General features: G+C 49.2%; 1 protein-coding gene across 2 annotated transcripts in view; it reads left to right on the top strand.

The window, feature by feature from the left end:
• Positions 1-2,283: 2,283 nt before the first annotated feature.
• Positions 2,284-25,939, top strand: part of LOC116938389 (uncharacterized) — a 49,215-nt gene continuing 25,559 nt past the window's right edge. The window contains exons 1-2 of one of the 2 annotated variants that reach the window (XM_076056038.1): positions 2,297-2,393; positions 2,466-2,762. In XM_076056038.1, coding sequence (XP_075912153.1) covers positions 2,609-2,762 — 154 coding nt within the window. In that variant the 5' untranslated portion in view covers positions 2,297-2,393; positions 2,466-2,608. Of the gene's footprint in view, positions 2,763-25,939 lie in introns of both variants that reach the window. The other variant, XM_076056037.1, reaches the window with a different exon arrangement.

Raw genomic sequence — 25,939 nt, 5'->3', positions numbered from 1 at the left:
TGGGGGGAGAGTGGGTGGGGGAGAGTGGAGAGTGGGTGGGGAGAGTGGGGGGGGGGAGAGTGGGTGGGGAGAGTGGGGGGGGGGGAGAGTGGGTGGGGAGAGTGGGTGGGGAGAGTGGGGGGGGGGAGAGTGGGTGGGGAGAGTGGGTGGGGAGAGTGGAGACTGGTTGGGGGAGAGTGGGTGGGGGAGAATGGAGAGTGGGTGGGGAGAGTGGGTGGGGAGAGTGAAGAGTGGGTGGGGAGATTTGAGAGTGGGTGGGGAGAGTGGCTGGAGAGAGTGGGTGGGGGAGAGTGGGTGGGGAGAGTGGGTGGGGAGAGTGGGTGGGGGGAGAGTGAAGAGTGGGTGGGGAGATTTGAGAGTGGGTGGGGAGAGTGGGTGGGGAGAGTGGGTGGGGAGAGTGAAGAGTGGGTGGGGAGATTTGAGAGTGGGTGGGGAGAGTGGCTGGAGAGAGTGGGTGGGGAAGAGTGGGTGGGGGAGAGTGGAGAGTGGGTGGGGAGAGTGGGTGGGGAGAGTGGGTGGGGGAGAGTGGATAGTGGGTGGGGAGAGTGGGTGGGGAGAGTGGGGGGGGGGAGAGTGGGTGGGGGAGAGTGGGTGGGGAGAGTGGGGGGGGGGGAGTGGGTGGGGGGAGAGTGGGTGGGGGAGAGTGGAGAGTGGGTGGGGGAGATTGGGTGGGGGGAGAGTGGGTGGGGAGAGTGGAGTGTGGGTGTGTGGGGAGAGTGGGGTGTGGGTGGAGAGAGTGGAGAGTGGGTGGGGATAGTGGGTGGGGTGAGTGGGTGGGGAGAGTGGGTGGGGATAGTGGGTGGGGAGAGTGGGTGGGGAGAGTGGGTGGGGAGTGGAAGGAGGAGGATCGGGGAGCGGAAGCGCCGCGTCACGACTCCGCCATGTGGGGAGAGCCCCCCTCCCCCCCACCCCCCCCCCCTCCCCCCACCCCCCCACTCCCCCCACCACTCCCCCCACCACCGCCTCCAGCCGTAGCGGCGAGGAAGCAACTAGGGGGAATTCCCGCAGACAGGGAGAAGATCTCCACCACACAACCACAACCACCACAACCACCACACCAACCACCACCACCACCACCACCACAACCACCACACAACCACAACCACCACAACCACCACCACCATCACCACCACCACAACCACCACCACCACCACAACCACCACAACCACCACCACAACCACCATCACCACAACCACCACAACCACCACCACAACCACCACCACCACACAACCACAACCACCACCACCACACAACCACAACCACCACCACCACCACCACAACCACCACACAACCACAACCACCACCACAACCACCACCACCACACAACCACAACCACCACAACCACCACCACCACAACCACCACCGCAACCACCATCACCACCACTACAACCACACAACCACAACCACCACCACCACAACCACCACCACAACCACCATCACCACCACCACAACCACCACCACCACAACCACCACAACCACCACCACAACCACCATCACCACAACCACCACAACCACCACCACAACCACCACCACTACAACCACCACCACACACAACCACCACCACCACAACCACCACCACCACACATCCACAACCACCACCACCACAACCACCACCACCACAACCACCACCACCACAACTACCACCACCACCACAACCACCACCACCACAACCACCACAACCACCACCACAACCACCACCACCACACACAACCACAACCACACACAACCACCACCACACACCACCACCGCACACAACCATAACCATCACAACCACCACCACAACCACCACCACCACAACCACCACCACAACCACCACCACACACCACCACACACAACCACCACCACACACAACCACCACCACCACACACAACCACCACACAACCACCACCACCACCACCACACACAACCATCACCACCACACAACCACCACCACATAACCACCACCACCACACAACCACCACCACACAACCACCACCACACAACCATCACCACATAACCACCACCACCACACAAAACCACCACCACCCACAACCACATGGGGTGACCGTGGGGAGGGAGGAGAGGGAGAGAGAGAGAGAAGAAGAGAGAGAGGAGGAGAGGAAAGAGAGAGGGGAGGAGTGGGAGGAGATACAAAATTGAGTGAGTCGAGAGGGGAGAGAGAGAGGGGAGAGAGAGAGAGAGAGGAATAAGATAGAGAGAGGGGAGAGAGAGAGGGGAATAAGATAGAGAGAGGGGAGAGAGAGGGGAATAAGATAGAGAGAGGTGAGAGAGAGGGGGGGGAGAGACAAAGTGAAGTGAGTGGAGAGAGAGACACGAGTAGTAGTAGGAGTGAGAGAGAGTGAGACACGAGTAGTAGTAGGAGTAGTAGGAGAGAGAGACGAGTAGTAGTAGGAGTAGTAGGAGAGAGAGACGAGTAGTAGTAGGAGAGAGAGAGAGACGAGTAGTAGTAGGAGAGAGACGAGTAGGAGAGAGACACGAGTAGGAGAGAGAGAGTGAGTAGTAGTAGGAGAGAGAGACACGAGTAGGAGAGAGAGAGACGAGTAGTAGTAGGAGAGTGAGACACGAGTAGGAGAGAGAGAGTGAGTAGTAGTAGGAGAGAGAGAGTGAGATGGGTCAGCAGCAGGGCAAGGGAGGCGATTTGCGACGTCCCAGCCTGCCTGCTCTGCCTGCCCTGCCGGCCTTGCCGGCCTTCCCGGCCTTCATGAAGGCAGCCGCCGCGGCCGGCCGGAGCAGCGGACCTCGACTCGCCTCGGGGCATCACGGTGAGAGAGGGTGGTGGTGGTGGTGGTGATGATTGTTGTTCTTGGTGGTGGTGGTAGTGGTGATGGTAGTGGTGGTGGTGGTGATGATTGTTGTTCTTGGTGGTGGTGGTGGTGGTGATGGTAGTGGTGGTGATTGTTGTTGTTGGTGGTGGTGGTGATTGTTGGTGGTGGTGATTGTTGTTGGTGGTGATGGTAGTGGTGGTGATGGTGGTGATTGCTGTTGGTGGTGATGGTAGTGGTGGTGATTGTTGTTGGTGGTGATTGTTGTTGGTGGTGATGGTAGTGGTGGTGATGGTGGTGATTGTTGTTGGTGGTGATGGTGATTGTTGTTGGTGGTGATGGTAGTGGTGGTGGTGATTGTTGTTGGTGGTGATGGTAGTGGTGGTGATGGTGGTGATTGTTGTTGGTGGTGATGGTGGTGGTGATTGTTGTTGGTGGTGATGGTAGTGGTGATTGTTGGTGGTGGTGGTGATGGTGATTGTTGTTGGTGGTGATGGTAGTGGTGGTGATGGTAGTGGTGGTGATTGTTGGTGGTGATGGTGGTGATTGTTGTTGGTGGTGATGGTGGTGGTGATGGTGATTGTTGTTGGTGGTGATGGTAGTGGTGGTGATGGTGGTGATTGTTGTTGGTGGTGATTGTTGTTGGTGGTGATGGTAGTGGTGGTGATGGTGGTGATTGTTGTTGGTGGTGGTGATGATGGTGGTGATTGTTGTTGGTGGTGATTGTTGTTGGTGGTGATTGTTGTTGGTGATGGTGATTGTTGTTGGTGGTGATGGTAGTGGTGGTGATGGTGGTGGTGATGGTGATTGTTGTTGGTGGTGATGGTAGTGGTGGTGATGGTGGTGATTGTTGTTGGTGGTGGTGGTGATTGTTGTTGGTGATGGTAGTGGTGGTGGTGATGGTGATTGTTGTTGGTGGTGATGTTATAGTGGTGATGGTAGTGGTGGTGATGTTGGTGGTGATGTTGTGATGTCAGTGGTGATGTCAGTGATGATGTTGTGATGTCAGTGGTGATGTTCGTGATGATGTTGTGATGTCATTGGTGATGTTCGTTGTGATGTTGTGATGTCAGTGGTGATGTCAGTGATGTCAGTGGTGATGTTGTGATGTCAGTGGTGATGTCAGTGATGATGTTGTGATGTCAGTGGTGATGTTCGTGGTGATGTTGTGATGTCAGTGGTGATGTTCGTGGTGATGTTGTGATGTCAGTGGTGATGTGATGTCAGTGGTGATGTTAGTGATGATGTTGTGATGTCAGTGGTGATGTTAGTGATGTCATTGGTGATGTTAGTGATGATGTTGTGATGTCAGTGGTGATGTTAGTGATGATGTTGTGATGTCAGTGGTGATGTCAGTAGTGATGTTAGGGATGTCAGTGGTGATGTAAGTGGTGATGTTGTGATGTCAGTGCTGAAGTCAGTGATGTCAGTGGTGATGTAAGTGGTGATGTTGTGATGTCAGTGGTGATGTGAGTGGTGATGTTGTGATGTCAGTGGTGATGTTAGTGATGATGTTGTGATGTCAATGGTGATGTCAGTGATGTCAATGGTGATGTTCGTGGTGATGTCGTGATGTCAGTGGTGATGTTAGTGATGATGTTGTGATGTCAGTGATGATGTCAGTGATGTCAATGGTGATGTTCGTGGTGATGTCGTGATGTCAGTGGTGATGTTAGTGATGATGTTGTGATGTCAGTGGTGATGTTAGTGATGATGTTGTGATGTCAGTGGTGATGTCAGTGATGATGTTGTGATGTCAGTGGTGATGTTGTGACGTCAGTGGTGATGTTCGTGGTGATGTTGTGATGTCAGTGGTGATGTTAGTGATGATGTTGTGATGTCAGTGGTGATGTTAGTGATGATGTTGTGACGTCAGTGGTGATGTTAGTGATGATGTTTTGATGTCAGTGGTGATGTTAGTGATGATGTTGTGATGTTAGTAGTGATGTTAGTGATGATGTTGTGATGTCAGTGGTGATGTTAGTGATGTCAGTGGTGATGTCAGTGATGATGTTGTGATGTCAGTGGTGATGTCAGTGGTGATGTTAGTGATGTCAGTGGTGATGTAAGTGGTGATGTTGTGATGTCAGTGGTGATGTCAGTGATGTCAGTGGTGATGTAAGTGGTGATGTTGTGATGTCAGTGGTGATGTTAGTGATAATGTTGTGATGTCAGTGGTGATGTTAGTGATGATGTTGTGACGTCAGTGGTGATGTTAGTGATGATGTTTTGATGTCAGTGGTGATGTTAGTGATGATGTTGTGATGTCAGTAGTGATGTTAGTGATGATGTTGTGATGTCAGTGGTGATGTTAGTGATGTCAGTGGTGATGTCAGTGATGATGTTGTGATGTCAGTGGTGATGTCAGTGGTGATGTTAGTGATGTCAGTGGTGATGTAAGTGGTGATGTTGTGATGTCAGTGGTGATGTCAGTGGTGATGTAAGTGGTGATGTTGTGATGTCAGTGGTGATGTTAGTGATGATGTTGTGATGTCAGTGGTGATGTTAGTGATGATGTTGTGATGTCAGTGGTGATGTTAGTGATGATGTTGTGATGTCAGTGGTGATGTTAGTGATGATGTTGTGATGTCAGTGGTGATGTTAGTGATGTCAGTGGTGATGTCAGTGATGATGTTGTGATGTCAGTGGTGATGTCAGTGGTGATGTTGTGATGTCAGTGGTGATGTTCGTGGTGATGTTGTGATGTCAGTGGTGATGTCAGTGATGATGTTGTGATGTCAGTGGTGATGTCAGTGGTGATGTTGTGATGTCAGTGGTGATGTCAGTGGTGATGTTGTGATGTCAGTGGTGATGTGATGTCAGTGGTGATCTTAGTGATGATGTTGTGATGTCAGTGGTGATGTTAGTGATGATGTGATGTCAGTGGTGATGTTAGTGATGATGTTGTGATGTCAGTGGTGATGTTGTGATGTCAGTGGTGATGTTGTGATGTTAGTGATGATGTTCGTGATGATGTTGTGATGTCAGTGGTGATGTTGTGATGTTCGTGGTGATGTTGTGATGTTCGTGGTGATGTTGTGATGTCAGTGATGATGTTGTGATGTTAGTGATGTTGTTCGTGGTGATGTTGTGATGTCAGTGGTGATCTTAGTGATGATGTTGTGATGTCAGTGGTGATGTTGTGATGTTAGTGATGATGTTCCTGGTGATGTTGTGATGTCAGTGGTGATCTTAGTGATGATGTTGTGATGTCAGTGGTGATGTTGTGATGTTAGTGATGATGTTCGTGGTGATGGAGTTACAGGCAAGCGGAGCCGCCGCGAGAGGTAAGGATGGTGATGGGGTTTTGTGATGGGGGTGGTGATGGGGGTTGGTGATGGTGATGGGGTTTGGTGATGGGGGTTGGTGATGGGGTTTTGTGATGGGGGTTTTGTGATGGGGTTGGTGATGGGGGTTGGTGATGGGGATGGTGATGGGGGTTGGTGATGGGGTTGGTGATGGGGTTTGGTGATGGGGTTTGGTGATGGGGTTTGGTGATGGGGTCTGAGGTTTGGGGTTGGTGATGGGGTTTGGTGATGGGGTTTGGTGATGGGGTTTTGTGATGGGGGTGGTGATGGGGGTTGGTGATGGTGATGGGGTTTGGTGATGGGGGTTGGTGATGGGGTTTTGTGATGGGGGTTGGTGATGGGGTTTTGTGATGGGGGTTGGTGATGGGGGTTGGTGATGGGGGTTGGTGATGGGGTTTGGTGATGGGGTTGGTGATGGGGGTTGGTGATGGGGTTGGTGATGGGGTTGGTGATGGGGTTTGGGGTTTGGTGATGGGGGTTGGTGATGGGGGTTGGTGATGGGGTTTGGTGATGGGGGTGGTGATGGGGGTTGGTGATGGGGTTTGGGGTTTGGTGATGGGGTTTGGTGATGGGGTTTGGGGTTTGGTGATGGGGTTTGGTGATGGGGGTGGTGATGGGGGTTGGTGATGGGGTTTGGTGATGGGGTTTGGGGTTTGGTGATGGGGGTTGGTGATGGGGTTTGGCGTTTGGTGATGGGGTTTGGTGATGGGGTTTGGGGTTTGGTGATGGGGTTTGGTGATGGGGTTTGGTGATGGGGTTTGGGGTTTGGTGATGGGGTTTGGTGATGGGGTTTGGGGGTTGGTGATGGGGTTTGGGGTTTGGGGTTTGGTGATGGGGTTGGTGATGGGGTTTGGGGTTTGGTGATGGGGGTTGGTGATGGGGGTTGGGGTTTGGTGATGGGGTTGGTGATGGGGTTTGGGGTTTGGTGATGGGGGTTGGGGTTAGGGTGCAGGGATGGGTGGGCGACGAGGACGAGGTAAGGGAACGTTCGTGACGAGTTGCAGAGATGTACAGAGAGAGATTTGTAGAGATAACAGAGAGAGATGTACAGAGATACAGAGAGAGATACAGAGAGAGATACAGAGAGAAAGATACAGAGAGAGAGATACAGATAGAGATACAGAGAGAGATACAGAGAGAGATTTGTAGAGATAACAGAGAGAGATTACAGAGATAGAGAGAGATACAGAGAGAGATACAGAGAGAGATACAGAGAGATACAGAGAGAGAGACTTTTTGACTTGTAAACCACTTTCATTGCCGCCAGCAGCAACAGCACTGCAGGCGATATCGACACGAAACAACACCAAGTCGCCAGCAACAAGTGAGAGAGACAGAGAGAGAGACAGAGAGAGAGTTGTGAATGAGATGTGGAGAGAGAGAGATTTGTGAATGAGATGAAGAGATACAGAGAGATATTTGTGAATGAGATGAAGAGATACAGAGAGAGATTTGTGAATGAGATGAAGAGATACAGAGAGAGATTTGTGAATGAGATGAAGAGATACAGAGATATATTTGTGAATGAGATGAAGAGATACAGAGAGAGATTTGTAAATGAGATGAAGAGATACGGAGAAAGGGATTTGTGAATGAGATGGAGAGATACAGAGAGAGAGAGTTGTGAATGAGATGTGGAGAGAAAGAGATTTGTGAATGAGATGAAGAGATACGGAGAAAGAGATTTGTGAATGAGATGTGGAGAGAGAGATTTGTGAATGAGATGAAGAGATACGGAGAAAGAGATTTGTGAATGAGATGAAGAGATACAGAGAGAGAGTTGTGAATGAGATGTGGAGAGAAAGAGATTTGTGAATGAGATGAAGAGATACAGAGAGAGATTTGTAAATGAGATGAAGAGATACGGAGAAAGGGATTTGTGAATGAGATGGAGAGATACAGAGAGAGAGAGTTGTGAATGAGATGTGGAGAGAAAGAGATTTGTGAATGAGATGAAGAGATACGGAGAAAGAGATTTGTGAATGAGATGTGGAGAGAGAGATTTGTGAATGAGATGAAGAGATACGGAGAAAGAGATTTGTGAATGAGATGAAGAGATACAGAGAGAGAGTTGTGAATGAGATGTGGAGAGAAAGAGATTTGTGAATGAGATGAAGAGATACGGAGAAAGAGATTTGTGAATGAGATGCAGAGAGGTGCGTGAGAGACACGCAGAGGTAACGGGATGGGGACAAGATTCGAGAATATCAGAGAACACGCCACGCCGATAATGAGATGCACCGGAACGACTGCGAACAAGAGCTTTATAGCTCATCGGATTCCTCCTGCAGCAATACAAGATTCTGATCCTGTCATCGATAACCTGCGGAATCAATGCTCGTAGCGACGACAAGACAAAGATCCCCCATATAGCATTAACAGACTGTAGGGGCAAGTGCTGTTAGCGAGCACCTATGAAGGCCAGAACGGTACACAAGGGGGTGGGTGGCCAGCACCACGCTCGACCGCCTTTGTCTCCCTCGTGGCGATGTATACTACACACCGCACCAGGTACTCATTTGAGGCTTAGTCGACCTAGGGGAGGCCCGGGACCGGTTCAGATAATCGTCACTGGTGTTGGCCGTGAGCGGGAATCGAACCCGGGTCACCGGGTTCATAGCGCAGCGCGCTAACCGCTACACTATCGCTCCCCACAACACACAAGCACACACACACACACGTACACACGTTCACACACACACACATACGTACACACACACGTTCACACACACACACGTACACACACACGTGTAGCCTGAACAGCCTGTAGCCTTAACAGCCTGTAGCCTTAACAGCCTGTAGGGGCAAGTGCTGTTAGCGTGCAGCACCTATGAACGGTACCGGCACTGTGGCACACGAGGGGGTGGGTGGCCAACACCACGCCCGGCCGCCTTTGTCTCCCCCAGTGGCGATGTTTACTACGCTACACCGCTACACCAGGTTTACTCATTTGAGGCTGAGTCTACCTAGGGGGAGGCCCAGGACCGGTTCAGAGAATCGTCACCGGTGTCGGCCGTGAGCAGGAATCGAATTTGGGCCCCGCCAGGTTTGTAGATGAGATATATCTTGTGAGATCGTTAGATACACAGCACACACACACACACAGATGGTGATTATAAACATCCTAAGATATATATCACCAGAGAGAGAGAGAGAGATGCGCAGTGGTAAATTTCACCGATGTTATCCGCTCGTTTCAACTAAAAATGAAACTATTTTATTTTATGTTTTCATTTGACCAGGGTGTAAGGCCCCATTGAGCTGCTACGGGAAGCCTTGGCCTGGCCATCACGAATGATAGCAACTCCAAACCCCCACACTCAGAGACCCACACTCATACAGACCCACAGAGACCCATACTCATAGAGACCCACAGAGACCCATACTCATAGAGACCCACAGAGACCCACACTCATAGAGACCCATACTCATAGAGACCCACAGAGACCCATACTCATAGAGACCCACAGAGACCCACACTCACAGAGACCCACAGAGACCCACACTCATAGATACCCACAGACACCCATACTCATAGACCCACAGAGACCCATACTCATACAGACCCACACTCATACAGACCCATACTCATAGAGACCCACAGAGACCCATACTCATAGAGACCCACAGAGACCCATACAGACCCACAGAGACCCATACAGACCCACAAAGACCCACAGAGACCCATACAGACCCACAGAGACCCATACTCATAGAGACCCATACTCATAGAGACCCACAGAGACCCATACACTCAGAGACCCATACTCATAGAGACCCACAGAGAGCCATACTCATAGAGACCCACAGAGACCCACACTCATAGAGACCCACAGAGACCCACACTCATAGAGACCCACAGAGACCCATACTCATAGAGACCCACAGAGACGCATACAGACCCACAGAGACCCATACAGACCCACAGAGACCCACAGAGACCCATACAGACCCACAGAGACCCATACTCATAGAGACCCATACTCATAGAGACCCACAGAGACCCATACACTCAGAGACCCATACTCATAGAGACCCACAGAGACCCATACTCATAGAGACCCACAGAGACCCATACTCATAGAGACCCACAGAAACCCATACTCATAGAGACCCACACTCATAGAGACCCACAGAGACCCATACTCATAGAGACCCACACTCATAGAGACCCACAGAGACCCATACTTATAGAGACCCACACAGACTCATAGAGATCCATACTCATAGAAACCCACAGAGACCCATTCTCATAGAGACCCATACTCATAGAGACCCACAGAGACCCATACTCATAGAGACCCATACTCATAGAGACCCACAGAGACCCATACTCATAGAGACCCACAGAGACCCATACTCATAGAGACCCATACAGACCCACACTCATAAGAGACCCGTAGACCCATACACTCAGAGACCCATACTCATAGAGACCCACAGAGACCCATACTCATAGAGACCCATACTCAGAAACCCACAGAGACCCATACTCATAGAGACCCATACAGACCCACACTCATAAGAGACCCATAGACCCATACACTCAGAGACCCATACTCATAGAGACCCACAGAGACCCATACTCATAGAGACCCATACTCAGAAATCCACAGAGACCCATACTCATAGAGACCCATACAGACCCACACTCATAAGAGACCCATAGACCCATACACTCAGAGACCCATACTCATAGAGACCCACAGAGACCCATACTCATAGAGACCCATATAGACCCACACTCATAGAGACCCACAGAGACCCATACACTCAGAGACCCACAGAGACCCATACTCATAGAGACCCATACTCATAGAAACCCACAGAGACCCATACTCATAGAGACCCATACAGACCCACACTCATAAGAGACCCATAGACCCATACACTCAGAGACCCATGCTCATAGAGACCCACAGAGACCCATACTCATAGAGACCCATATAGACCCACACTCATAGAGACCCACAGAGACCCATACACTCAGAGACCCACAGAGACCCATACTCATAGAGACTCACAGAGACCCCGACTCCCAGAGACCCACAGAGACCCACACTCACAGAGACCCACAGAGACCCACACTCACAGAGACCCACAGAGACCCATACTCACAGAGACCCATAGACCGATACACTCAGAGACCCATACTCATAGAGACCCACAGAGACCCATACTCACAGAGACCCATACTCATAGAGACACACAGAGACCCATACTCATAGAGACCCACAGAGACCCATACTCATAGAGACCCACAGAGACCCATACTCATAGAGACCCACAGAGACCCATACTCATAGAGACCCACAGAGACCCATACTCATGGAGACCCACAGATACCCATACTCATGGAGACCCACAGAGACCCTCACTCATAGAGACCCTCACTCATAGAGACCCACACTCATAGAGACCCACATAGACCCATACTCACAGAGACCCATACTCACAGAGACCCACAGAGACCCATACTCACAGAGACCCATAGACCCATACACTCAGAGACCCATACTCATAGAGACCCACAGAGACCCATACTCGCAGAGACCCATACTCATAGAGACCCACACTCATAGAGACCCACATAGACCCATACTCACAGAGACCCATACTCACATAGACCCATACTCACAGAGACCCATACTCATAGAGACCCATACTAAAACTAAACTAGTTGACCAGGCTAATGCCCCACTGAGCTGTATATCTCATTGTTCAGCAGCGACTAGGCTGTCACAAATGACAGCTCAACGAAGTGGCTTATCGGCATCATCATCATCATCACGTGGGCATTTATATCAGCAGCCAAATAACAGTGTAACATGAAAAAAATTGTTCCTGGGTAGTAAGTGCTATTTCCTAATTGCTTACGCCTCAAAAGTACAGAAAATGGCTATTATTCCCCACAAACTCTGCTTTTGTGACCAGGGCAGTGATATTTTGAAATTTACCTTTTTTCCAGAACATTACAGGTATATTCAGTGCTGAGGAAACTTGGAGTAACTTCTAGAACATTCAAGAACTTACTAGTAATATAAATAGTCGTATAAATACAGGGGTCTCAAGCCAACCAGTTCAAATCTTGACTTAAAGCTTTTCGTGACTGCAGGAATTAATATTCTTTGGGTCTTTCGTTAAAGTCACATAGATAGGTAAAAATTTTAATAATAAACTCCAATAAAAAATGTTTTATTTTAAAACAACGGTTTCATTTATATTTAAAGCTTTCGTGACTGCAGGGATTCATATTCTTGGTTCTTTCGGTAAAGTCACCACGTAGAAGGGAAAATTTTCTTGCTGTGGTTTTCACGCCTGATGATGATGATGATTGCTTGTGGTGCAGTCGAAACGTCGTGAGAATTTTATTGTTTTATATTTTTATTATTTTATTGTTTCCCTTCTACGTGGTGACTTTACCGAAAGAACCAAGAATATAACGGTTTTATTAACAACTTCGTTTAACTCGCGGTCTTTGAGAAGTTTGTGAGTGGCGCCTGCGTTTTGTGCGAGCCGATTCCACAGTTTAGGGGCATAAGGCTTTTTTGACCTACACACAAATATATACAGTGAGGGGAAAAAATTATTTGATCCCCTGCTGATTTTGGCACGTTTGCCCACTGACAATGAAATGATCAGTCTATAATTTTAATGGTAGGTTTATTTGAACAGTGAGAGACAGAATAACTAACAAAAAAATCCAGAAAAACGCATGTCAAAAATGTTATGAATTGATTTGCATTTTAATGAGGGAAATAAGTATTTGACCCCTCTGCAAAACATGACTTAGTACTTGGTGGCAAAACCCTTGTTGGCAATCACAGAGGTCCGACGTTTCTTGTAGTTGGCCACCAGGTTTGCACACATCTCAGAAGGGATTTTGTCCCACTCCTCTTTGCAGATCTTCTCCAAGTCATTAAGGTTTCGAGGCTGACGTTTGGCAACTCGAACCTTCAGCTCCCTCCACAGATTTCTATGGGATTAAGGTCTGGAGACTGGCTAGGCCACTCCAGGACCTTAATGTGCTTCTTCTTGAGCCACTCCTTTGTTGCCTAGGCCGTGTGTTTTGGGTCATTGTCATTCTGGAATACCCATCCACGACCCATTTTCAATGCCCTGGCTGAGGAAAGGAGGTTCTCACCCAAGATTTGACGGTACATGGCCCCGTCCATCGTCCCTTTGATGCGTTGAAGTTGTCCTGTCCCCTTAGCAGAAAAACACTCCCAAAGCATAATGTTTTCACCTCCATGTTTGACGGTGGGGATGGTGTTCTTGGGGTCATAGGCAGCATTCCTCCTCCTCCAAACATGGCGAGTTGCGTTAATGCCAAAGAGCTCCATTTTGGTGTCATCTGACCACAACACTTTCACCCAGTTGTCCTCTGAATCATTCAGATATTCATTGGCAAACTTCAGACGGGCATGTATATGCGCTTTCTTGAGCAGGGGGACCTTGCGGGCGCTGCAGGATTGCAGTTCTTCACGGCGTAGTGTGTTACCAATTGTTTTCTTGGTGACTATGGTCCCAGCTGCCTTTTATGTCATTGACAAGATCCTCCCGTGTAGTTCTGGGCTGATTCCTCACCGTTCTCATGATCATTGCAACTCCACGAGGTGAGATCTTGCATGGAACCCAGGCTGAGGGAGATTGACAGTTCTTTTGTGTATCTTCCATTTGCGAATAATCGCACCAACTGTTGTCACCTTCTCACCAAGCTGCTTGGCAATGGTCGTGTAGCCCATTCCAGCCTTGTGTAGGTCTACAATCTTGTCCCTGACATCCTTGGAGAGCTCTTTGGTCTTGGCCATGGTGTAGAGTTTGGAATCTGATTGATCGATTGCTTCTGTGGACAGGTGTCTTTTATACAGGTAACAAGCTGAGATTAGGAGCACTCCCTTTAAGAGTGTGCTCCTAATCTCAGCTCGTTACCTGTATAAAAGACACCTGGGAGCCAGAAATCTTGCTGATTGAGAAGGGGGTCAAATACTTATTTCCCTCATTAAAATGCAAATCAATTTATAACATTTTTGACATGCGTTTTTCTAGATTTTGTTGTTGCTATTCTGTCTCTCACTGTTCAATTAAACCTACAATTATAATTATAAACTGATCATTTCTTTGTCAGTGGGCAAACGTACAAAATCAGCAGGGGATCAAATACTTTTTTCCCTCACTGTACACAGTAAAACCTTGGATTTGCGAGCATAATTCGTTGCGGAAACGTATTTTTTATTCAAAGCACTCGTATATCAAAGCACTCGTATGTCAGTTGTGATCACGTGACGCTCGGCAGACACAGCGTGTATACGTACTGCATCATCATCAAGATCCCGGAGTGCAATGAATTCCCCAAGAAGCTCACTGGGTAAGGAGAAAGCGGCTTGGGACAGCTTTGTCGCAGTGGTTCGTGGCTTCCTGGGCAATCACAAGGTAAAACCTATTTCTATATCTTGTTACTGGCAAAGGAGGTCTCATAATATAAATGCTCACCCCGAGCCCTCAATACTCTGATAGTGCGCTGTTTTTGAGTTGTACGCCTTTTGGCGTCTTCTGGTTCAACACCAATGGAGACTAGGCTCTAAGAAAAGCCGTCTCGGGTGTGGACCAATCAAATTCAAGGACAGTGCATATTATTATCAGAGTTGTCTTTTTTGTTTGCATTTTGACTGCTTGTGTTGTGGTTATTGCAAACACGATGCCTTGAATGAAGGTGTCAGTTTTTGTGCCAGTTAAAAGGGTTAAACCTATTCCTATACGCGAAGCTGGTTGAGGCTCTGGTGAAGAACTACGGCAAAGTTGGGTGCAGGATGTCCCTCAAAGTCCATATCTTTGATGCTCATCTTGATACATTCAAGGAGAACATGGGAGCGTACTCGGAGGAGCAAGGCGAGCGCTTCCACCAGAGTATGCTGGACTTTGAACGCCGCTACCAAGGACGGTAATAACGAGAACACGATGGGAGACTACATTTGGGGGCTGAATCGTGAAAGTGATTACCAGTGTAATCATAAATCTCGAAAAACTGCTCACTTCTAAATCTTTTGTAGCCATGTGTGTATTACCTTAGTATAAATACATGCTAATTTTGATTCATATGTTGTTTTTTTTCTGACATTACGTGAACGAAAAGACAAAAATTCGCCCGTTTTCTCATTGAAAATAGGTAAATTTCAAAATATCACTGTCCTTGTCACAAAAGCAAAGTTCGTGAGGAATAATAGCCACTTTCTATACTTTTTAGGCATAAGCAATTACGAAATAACCCTTACTACCCAGGAACAAAAATTGTGTTACATCGTGTAATCTAAACACATTTCTACAGACTCAGAGAGACCCATCGACACCCATACTCCAAGGGACCGCCAGAAACCCAGAGAAACCCATACTCATAGACCCAATGAGACCCATACTCATGGAGACCCATACTCATGGAGACTCATACGCATAGAGACCCATACTCATGGAGACCCATACTCATGGAGACCCATACTCATAGAGACCCATACTCATAGAGACCCATACTCATAGAGACCCATACTCATAGAGACCCATACTAATGGAGACCCATACTCATGGAGACCCATACTCATAGAGACCCATACTCATGGAGACCCATACTCATAGAGACCCACACTCATGGAGACCCACACTCATAGAGACCCACACTCATGGAGACCCATACTCATAGAGACCCATACTCATAGAGACCCATACTCATGGAAACCCGTACACACACGTAGACGTACACACACGTAGACGTACACACACGTACACACACGTTCACGTACACACACGTTCACGTACACACACACACGTACACACACGTACACACACGTACACACGCACGTACACACACACGTACACACACGTACACACACGTTCACGTACACACACGTTCACGTATACACACACAGACGTACACAAAGTTCCCCCGAATAGCCTGTAACAGACTGTAGGGGCAAGTGCTGTTAGCGAGCACCTATGAAGGCCGGAATGGTACACGAGGGGGTGGGTGTACGTGAACGTGTGTGTACGTGAACGTGTGTGTACGTGAACGTGTGTGTAAGTGTACGTGAACGTGTGTGTACGTGAACGTGTGTGTGTGTGTACGTGTGTGCGGTAGTTTAGCGGTGAGCGCTATGCTGAGCTATGAACCTGGCGACCCGGGATCGAATCCCACTCGCGGCCAACACCACCGGTGACGAATATTTGAACCGGCGTGTGCCTCCCCTATGTCCACTCGGCCTAGGGGAGTGTAGTCAACATCGCCACTGGGGAGACAAAGGCGGCCGGGCGTGGTGCTGGCCACCCACCCCCTCGTAAGCCGTGCTGACCTTCATAGGTGCTCGCAAAAAGGCACTTGCCCCAACAGTCTGTAAAGGCTACACGGGGGATCTTTGTCTTTGCTGTGGATAGCTGTGGTGGTGGCTCCATGTCCGACTCCACTACTGTGTAGGCCGGGTGGTGGTGGTGGTACCGGTGGTGGTGGCAGTGGTGGCGGTGGTGGTGGTGCAATGGTGGTGGTGGCGGTTGAGGCAGTGCAGGGTTTGTGGATCACGCAAAGAAGTGAAACTCCCTTCCCCGTGAGCGTCTTGAGAGGAGCCGTACCCAGGGTCGTCCGTAGTCTGGTGGGGGGGGGGCTGGAGGCCCCCCAAATCGCGGGGCCCGGGGCGGTCTCCACGACCCCAAGGGGGACGCCTCTTGCCCTTGACCCTCGCTCGCCCTGACAGCAGGCGGCGCGGTGAGTGGACACGTGATCGCCATCTGTTACCATCCGTACGGGGGGTGGGGGATAGAGCGTTGCTCCTTGCTCCCCCCTCTATCCCCCCCCCTCGCCCTTCTCATCAACGCCACGAGCGGATTTTATTTGAATCGAGATCTTTGCTCGCAAGCGCTTCGGTTGACTTCCACTACACTTCTATACACTACACTGTACACTACACTATACACTACACTTCTATATACTACACTTCTATACACTACACTTCTATACACTACACTGTACACTACACTATACACTACACTTCTATACACTACAGTTCTATACACTACACTATACACTACACTTCTATACACTACACTGTACACTACACTATACACTACACTTCTATACACTACACTGTACACTACACTATACACTACACTTCTATACACTACACTATACACTACACTTCTATACACTACCCTGTACACTACACTATTCACTACACTTATATACACTACACTGTACACTACACTATACACTACACTTCTATACACTACCCTGTACACTACACTATACACTACACTTCTATACACTACCCTGTACACTACACTATACACTACACTTCTATACACTGTACACTACACTATACACTACTCTATACACTACTCTATACACTACACTTCTATACACTACACTGTACACTACACTTCTATACACTACACTGTACACTACACTATACACTACACTTCTATACACTGCACTGTACACTACACTATACACTACAGCATATACTACACTATACTACTATACACTACACGACTATACACTACACTGTACACTACACTTCTATACACTGCACTGTACACTACACTATACTTTACACTATACACTAAAGCATACACTACACTATACTACTATACACTACACGACTATACACTACACGACTATACATTACACGACTATAGACTATACACACTACACTACTATGCACTGCACACTACACTACTATATATTACACTACACATAACACTACTATACACTACACTACTATACACTACTACGCACTCCTAAATACCACTATACACTCCTAAACTACACTCTACAATACATTATATGCTACTATACACTACAATACATACTACACTACTATCCACTATATTATCCACTACATTTTCTAATCTACTATACAATACACTAATTTTAACTGCACTACTATACACTGCACTACTATACACTACACTAATATACACTACACTATACACTACACTAATATACACTACACTATACACTACACTATACACTACACTAATATACACTACACTATACACTACACTAATATACACTACACTATACACTACACACGTATATACTACACTACTATACACTACACACGTATATACTACACTACTATACACTACACACACTACACTATACACTACACACGTATATACTACACTACTATACACTACACTAATATACACTACACTATACACTACTATACACTACACTAATATACACTACACTATACACTACACTATACACTACACTAATATACACTACATTATACACTACACTATACACTACACTAATATACACTACACTATATACTACACACGTATATACTACACTACTATACACTACACACACTACACTATACACTACACACGTATATACTACACTACTATACACTACACACACTACGCTATACACTACACACGTATATACTACACTACTATACACCACACTCCACTATACTACATTGAGAACTCAGAAGTTCAACATACATACACCACACTATACACTACACTATACACCACCCTAATGGAACATTAACACGTAGGCTTTCGCGACCAATATCATCCATAACGTGTTTGTTTTTCGGGTTAGATCGCGTAAATCCAAATGTGTCGTGAAACTCGCCACCACCCGACACAGCCAACAGGAGGATTTCTCCACATATCTGGCTGTGACCTGATGAAGCCAGTTGTAATTACTGGCGAAACGTCGTACTCGGATTGTAAACGTCGTGGCTTTACTCTCGAAAACATCGGTATGCTGTACTGGTATACTACACTAACAACACTACACTATACGCTACACTATGCGCTACACTACACCACTAGTGCTGTGCCAGTAACGAATTGGCATGTTCCTTTTTACGTGACAAACCTTACTAATTGGCTGTGTTGAGTGGTGGCAGGTTTGACGCCACATTTATATTTACACGGTCTAACCCACAAAAAACCTACATTATACTAATGGAACATCTTTGCTGGTTAGAAACATTCAGGCCGGCCTGCCTATGATCCACCCTGGGTTTATCCAGGGTGGATTGTGTGAGGCGCTCACAAATCCTCTAAATATCTGGACATAAGTCCCATCGGTGAGCTCCTCCGGCAGGCGAGGCTGCGTTGGCTGGGTCATGTAACCCGCATGCCCAGCCACCGCATGCCGAAACAGCTGGATAGAGGGGACTAAACGGGCACGGCACGAGCTAGAGAAGAGATGGAGTGATGTGGTACAGGAGGCACGGCCTAGAGAAGAGATGGAGTGATGTGGTACAGGAGAACGTGGAGCTGAGTGGACTTGCCGATGACCGGTACCAGCGGTGTCAAGATCGGCCTCTGTGGAGGAGGCTCGTGAAGGACGCTACTGGGCAGTTGGAGGCAGTCGCCCTCCAGCAACAACGGAGGGCGGAGGAGCGACGCTCACAACAACGAGCGGAGCGCCGGGCGGCTAAAACACAGCAGGTTGGCACAGTTGGGGGGCACAGGTGGTGCATCGGCCAGGTCATCTCAGTCAGTCGGCCCGTGGCACATGCTCGGTCGGTCTGTCCCGTGACCTCCTGCCAGGAGGCCGTTCGACACTTCACGTGGCCGCCGTAACGTGTGGACATCCTGGCACAAGCGCCGTGGTGATGTCACCGTCACTTAAAGCAATTTCATTGCTGCTCTCTCCCTCAGTTGCACGTCTTCCAGCGCAGCTCATATAAATTCGAGTTTTTCAAATCCACCCCTGCTTACGTTTAGATTTTTCGATGTAGTGCTTGAGCATTTTCGCTTTTCAGCGTGGAAGCCTGTTGAATTCTGATCGTGTTATTGGAGTCACGCGGCACTTTTGCTTGCTTTGGTGGTCGCACGCGGTTAATGTGACCGGTTGTCCTGAGTTTGTTCCCGTTTCTTTGGCAATGACATTGATTTGGGCTATGCGAAGTCTATTTGTGATGTCGCATCCATTGTCACACTGCGTAATAGCGATACATCCTTGATGGTCTCGGTCATCCACGTCTTCACGTCTCTGCAAGCAAACGGTGTATTAAATCTTGATTCTGAAGCTTTCGAGACTGCGGGAATACCCATACCCTGTGGCTCTTTCGGTAAAGGCTAGCAATAACGCGGGTATAAAATAAAGCGTGCCGCTGACGGACGCTTCTTGTGCCGCTGCGCCCCCGAAACGTCGTGATTTATTTTCATTTTATACCTACGTTGGTGACTTTACCGAAGGAACCCGAAGAGCATTGGTGCATGGTAACATCTCGTCGGTGTTTGAGCCCCGTGTTTAAATCATCTCTGCAATCCACCCGGTAAAGGGCTCCTGCCGCTGTGAATGCGGAGGACCGGTGACGTTATGCGACACTCAGCCTCCGTGGCCCCGGTGCCCACGGTGAGGTTTTTTTATTCAAAGGCGTTTTGATTGTGCGAGGATGGTGCTGAAGGGCGCCCCTGGTGTGAAAGTAACACGGCCTGACACCCCAGCAGCAGAGTCGTGACGGTGGTGGTGGTGGGGGGGGGGGGGTGGAGAGGCTGCGGAAAACCACCGAGGCCCCCCCCCCTCCCTCCTGCTCCCATGCTCCTGCATCCTTCCCTCTGCCCCCCCCCCCACCTTCCCATGCCCCCCACCCCTTCCTATGCTCCTCCCTGCCCCCCACCCCTTCCCATGCTCCCCCCTGCCCCCCTGTCCCCCGTGCCCCCCCCTTGCTTCCTCCCTCCTTTCCTGTGCTCCCCCCTCCCTCTCCTCCCCAACACTCCCCATTGCTCCTCCCCTGCTCCCTCCTCCTCCCTCCTCCTCTTCCACCTCCTCCTGCTCCTCCTCCTTCTCCTGCTCCTCCTGCTCCTCCCTCTCCTCCTTCTCCTCCTCCTGCGCCTCCTCCCTCCTCCTACTCCTGCTCCTCCCTCCTCCTCCCTCCTCCTCCTGCTCCTCCTCCCTCCTCCTGCTCCTCCTCCTCCCTCCTCCTCCCTCCTCCTCTTCCACCTCCTCCTGCTCCTCCTCCTTCTCCTGCTCCTCCTGCTCCTCCCTCTCCTCCTTCTCCTCCTCCTGCTCCTCCTCCCTCCTCCTGCTCCTCCTCCTCCCTCCTCCTCCCTCCTCCTCTTCCACCTCCTCCTGCTCCTTCTCCTGCTCCTCCTGCGCCTCCCTCTCCTCCTTCTCCTCCTCCTGCTCCTCCTCCCTACTCCTGCTCCTCCCTCCTCCTCCCTCCTCCTCCTGCTCCTCCTCCCTCCTCCTGCTCCTCCTCTCTCCTACTCCTCCTGCTCCTCCTCCTGCTCCTCCTCCTCCCTCCTCCTCCCTCCTCCTTCCTCCTTCTCCTCCTCCTGCTCCTCCTCCCGATAATAAAGAATGAATCTGTGAGCTCCGGCTGGTGGTGGTGGGGGGGGGACTCCATTTTCTGGTGGTGCTGGCGGCGTTGGCGGTGCCTCTTCGATTTGACGCCGTGGAGTTTGTGTCTGTCGGCCTCTGCTGCTGCTTCTTGTTTGTTGTTGTTGTTGTTCGCTTCCCCGACAGCCGGCGTGGTGTGTCGTGTGTGTGGCTGTTGTTGTTTTTGTTGTCGAGAAAGAGAGGAGAGAAGAGAGAGGATAGATTTTTCTCAAGTTTTGAGGAGGGCTGCGAGTGGAAAGTTTCTGAGCTCTCGCTCTCTCTCACTCGCCGTCACTCACTCTCCCACTCTCACTCTCTCCCACTCACACTCACTCCCACTCTCCCACTCACTCTCCCACTCTCTCCCACTCTCACTCTCTCCCACTCTCCCACTCACTCTCCCACTCTCACTCTCTCCCACTCACACTCTCTCCCACTCTCCCACTCACTCTCCCACCCTCCCACTCACTCTCCCATTCTCACTCGCCGTCACTCACTCTCCCACCCTCACTCTCTCCCACTCACACTCACTCCCACTCTCTCACACTCACTCTCTCTCCCACTCTCACTCGCCGTCACTCACTCTCCCACTCTCACCCTCTCCCACTCACTCCCACTCTCTCTCACTCACACTCACTCTCTCTCCCACTCTCTATCCCACTCTCTATCCCACTCTCTATCCCACTCACTCTCACTCTCCCACTCACTCTCCCACTCACTCTCACTCTCCCACTCACTCTCACTCTCCCACTCACTCTCCCATTCACTCTCACTCTCCCACTCACTCTCACTCTCCCACTCACTCTCACTCTCCCACTCTCTCCCACTCACTCTCCCACTCTCTCTCACTCTCTCCCACTCACTCTCCCACTCTCACTCTCCCACTCACTCTCCCACTCTCTCACACTCTCTCTCCCACTCTCTCTCACTCTCCCACTCACTCTCCCACTCACTCTCACTCTCTCACTCTCCCACTCTCACTCTCCCACTCACTCTCTCACACTCTCTCACTCTCCCACTCACTCTCCCACTCTCTCTCACTCTCCCACTCTCACACTCGCTCTCATCTTTCTCTCCCGCTCTCTCACTCACACTCACTCTCCCACTCTCTCTCTCACTCACACTCTCTCTCCCACTCACTCTCCCTCCCACTCCCTCCCACTCACTCTCCCACTCTCTCTCCCACTCTCCCTCCCACTCACTCTCCCTCCCACTCACTCTCCCACTCTCTCTCCCACTCTCTCTCCCACTCTCCCCGACTCTTTCTCTCCCTGTCTCCCCGCAGCAGCAGCAGCAGCGTCACTTTATCATTCTTCTGGCAGCCGGGGATGGAAGAGTCAGCGAAAGGAGAGGCACAAAGGAGAGGGGCCAAGGGAGAGTGAAGGGAGAGCGAAGGGAGAGCGAAGGGAGAGCGAAGGGAGAGTGGGCAGTTTAGAGGTTATGATTGTGAGATTGTAATTGTGAGATTCTTATTATGAGATTGTCATAATCTGTTTGTGCTTGTGAAATTCTGATTGTGAGATTCTGATTATGAGATTGTGAGATTCTAATTGTGAGAATCTGTGATTGTAAGATTGTGATTGTGAGAATCTGTGATTGTGAGATTGTGATTGTGAGATTCTGATTGTGACTGTGAGATTCTGATTATGAGATTCTGATTGTGATTTGTGAGATTGTGATTGTGAGATTCGGATTGTGATTGTTAGATTCTGATTGTGATATTCTGATTGTGAGATTCTGATTGTGATTGTGAGATTCGGATTGTGATTGTGAGATTCGGATTGTGATTGTGAGATTCGGGTGGTGATTTTGAGATTCTGATTGTGATTGTGAGATCTGATTGTGACATTCGGATTGTGATTGTGATATTCTGATTCTGATTGTGAGATTCTGATTGTGAGATTGTGATTGTGGGGCTGCGGCGTGGTGGGGAGCCGGCCTCTTCTGGGCGTACGCACCGAACGTAACGTAGACTCAACTTCTTCCATCGCAGCGTAGTAGTGTGTATAGTGTAGTGTATATTAGTGTGTTGTAGTATACAGTGTAGTGTATTATAGTGTAGTGTGTATAGTGTAGTGTATATTAGTGAGTTGTAGTATATAGTGTTTATTATAGTGTTGTGTATTATAGTGTAGTGTATAGTGTAGTGTATAGTATATAGTGTAGTGTATAGTATATAGTGTAGTGTATAGGCGTGTATAGTGTAGTATATAGTGTAGTGTATAGTATATAGTGTAGGGTAGTATATAGTGTAGTATACAGTAGTATATAGTGTAGTGTGTAGTAGTTTAGTGTATAGTGTAGTGTATAGTGGTGTGTAGTGTAGTGTATAGTAGTGTATAGTGTAGTGTATAGTGTAGTGTATAGTCGTGTATAGTGGTGTGTAGTGTATAGTGTAGTAGAAAGTATTGTATTGTGTAGAACGTAACGTCCACTGAACTTCTTCTTTCGCACCGTGCGTACGTAACCAGTAGTGTGTATAGTGTAGTGTATAGTAGTGTGTAGTGTATAGTGTAGTGTGTGTAGTGTATAGTGCAGTGCATAGTAGTGTATAGTGTAGTATATAGTGTAGTGTATAGTGTAGTGTATGGTGTAGTATATAGTGTAGTGTATGGTGTAGTATGTAGTGTAGTGTATAGTGGTGTATAGTAGTGTGTGTAGTATATAGTAGTGTGTGTAGTGTATAGTAGTGTGTGTAGTGTATAGTGTAGTGTATAGTAGTATGTGTAGTGTATAGTGTAGTGTATAGTAGTGTGTGTAGTGTATAGTGTAGTGTATAGTAGTGTATAGTGTAGTGTATAGTAGTATGTGTAGTGTATAGTGTAGTGTATAGTAGTGTATAGTGTAGTGTATAGTGTAGTGTATAGTAGTATGTGTAGTGTATAGTATGTATGTTGAACTTATTATTTTGCTCACCGTGCTTACCGGAGGTGCGTGTGGGTTGAAGGACGACCAACTAATATGGTGGTGTAGTGTATGGTAGTGTAGTGTATAGTAGTGTGTAGTGTAGTGTATAGTAGTGCAGTGTATAGTGCAGTGTATAGTGTAGTTTATAGTAGTGTAGTGTATAGTGGTGTAGTGTATAGTGTAGTGTATAGTAGTATAGTGTAGTGTATAGTGTAGTGTATAGTAGTGTAGTGTATAGTGTAGTGTACAGTGTACTGTATAGTGGTGTAGTGTATAGTAGTGTAGTGTATAGTGTTAATAGTGTAGTGTATAGTAGTGTAGTGTATAGTAGTGTATAGTAGTGTAGTGTATAGTAGTATAGTGTATAGTAGTGTAGTGTATAGTGTACTGTATAGTAGTGTAGTGTATAGAAGTGTATAGTAGTGTATAGTGTGTATAGTAGTGTAGTGTATAGTAGTGTAGTATATAGTAGTGTAGTGTATGGTTGTATAGTGTATAGTAGTGTAGTGTATAATAGTGTATAGTAGTGTATAGTGTAGTGTATAGTAGTGTATAGTGTAGTGTATAGTAGTGTATAGTCGTGTAGTGTATAGTAGTGTAGTGTGTATTTCAGTGTCCGCGTGCTGAACTTCTTTGCCACCGTACGTAGCCATCCGTGGTAATCGGAGGTGGTGGTGGGGGGGGGTCTATGAGGTGAGACTTCTGCTTCTCTCACTGCCCCCACCCAACCTCCCTCCCTCCTCCTCACCCCATCCCTCCTCATCATCCTCCTCTCTCCTTCCTCCTGCGGCGGCGGTGGTGGTGGTGGTGGTGGTGCGCGGTGGTCTGTGTGTGTGTGTGGGGGGGGGAGCGGTGGCGCTGCGGTTAGCACCACCCCGCCGCACTACGGGAGAGCCGGCCCGAGTTCGATTCCGGCTCGGGGCCACCACCAACACCGCCGACGAGCGGCGACGATTCTCTGTACCGGTCCCGAGGCGTCCCCTAGGTCGACTCGGCCTCAAACGAGTACCCGCTTGCGGTGTGCAGTAAACATCGCTGCGAGGGAGACAAAGGCGGCCGGGCGTGCCGCTGGCCCACCCCAGCCGGACGTCACAGGCGCTGCTGCCCGCTACTTGTTAAGAGGCTACGCGGGGGATCTTTGTCTTTGGTGTGTGTCGGGCTGTGGTGTTGGTGGCGGTGGGGGGGGCGCCGGCCCCCCGTGGCTTAAAAGGCGGGGGGGGGGGCCCTCTTTGTGATCGGTGCGGTCGAGGGGTGACCCATTCCTCACGTCGGTTGGCTCATCTCCTTGGGGTTCCAACTTGGGGGGGTTCGTAGCACCCCCATACCACCCCGTACAACCCCCGGTACCCCCTATACCACCCCGTACCACTCCCGGTACCCCCTATACCTCCCCGTACCACTCCCGGTACCCCCTATACCACCCCGTAACACCCCCGGTACCCCCTATACCACCCCGTACCACTCCCGGTACCCCCTATACCACCCCGTACCACCCCCGGTACCCCCCTATACACCCCATACCACCCCGTACCACTCCCGGTACCCCCCTATACCACCCCGTACCACCCCCGGTACCACCCCGTACCACCCCGTACCACTCCCGGTACCCCCCTATACCACCCCGT

Source organism: Petromyzon marinus, chromosome 74 (genome assembly GCF_048934315.1).
Source record: "Petromyzon marinus isolate PM22_M1 ecotype Great Lakes invasive population chromosome 74, UKy_Petmar_22M1.pri1.0, whole genome shotgun sequence".
NCBI classification, from domain to species: domain Eukaryota; kingdom Metazoa; phylum Chordata; class Hyperoartia; order Petromyzontiformes; family Petromyzontidae; genus Petromyzon; species Petromyzon marinus.
The sequence above is the reverse complement of the archived record's forward strand: the minus strand, read 5'-3'. Positions and strand labels throughout refer to the sequence as shown.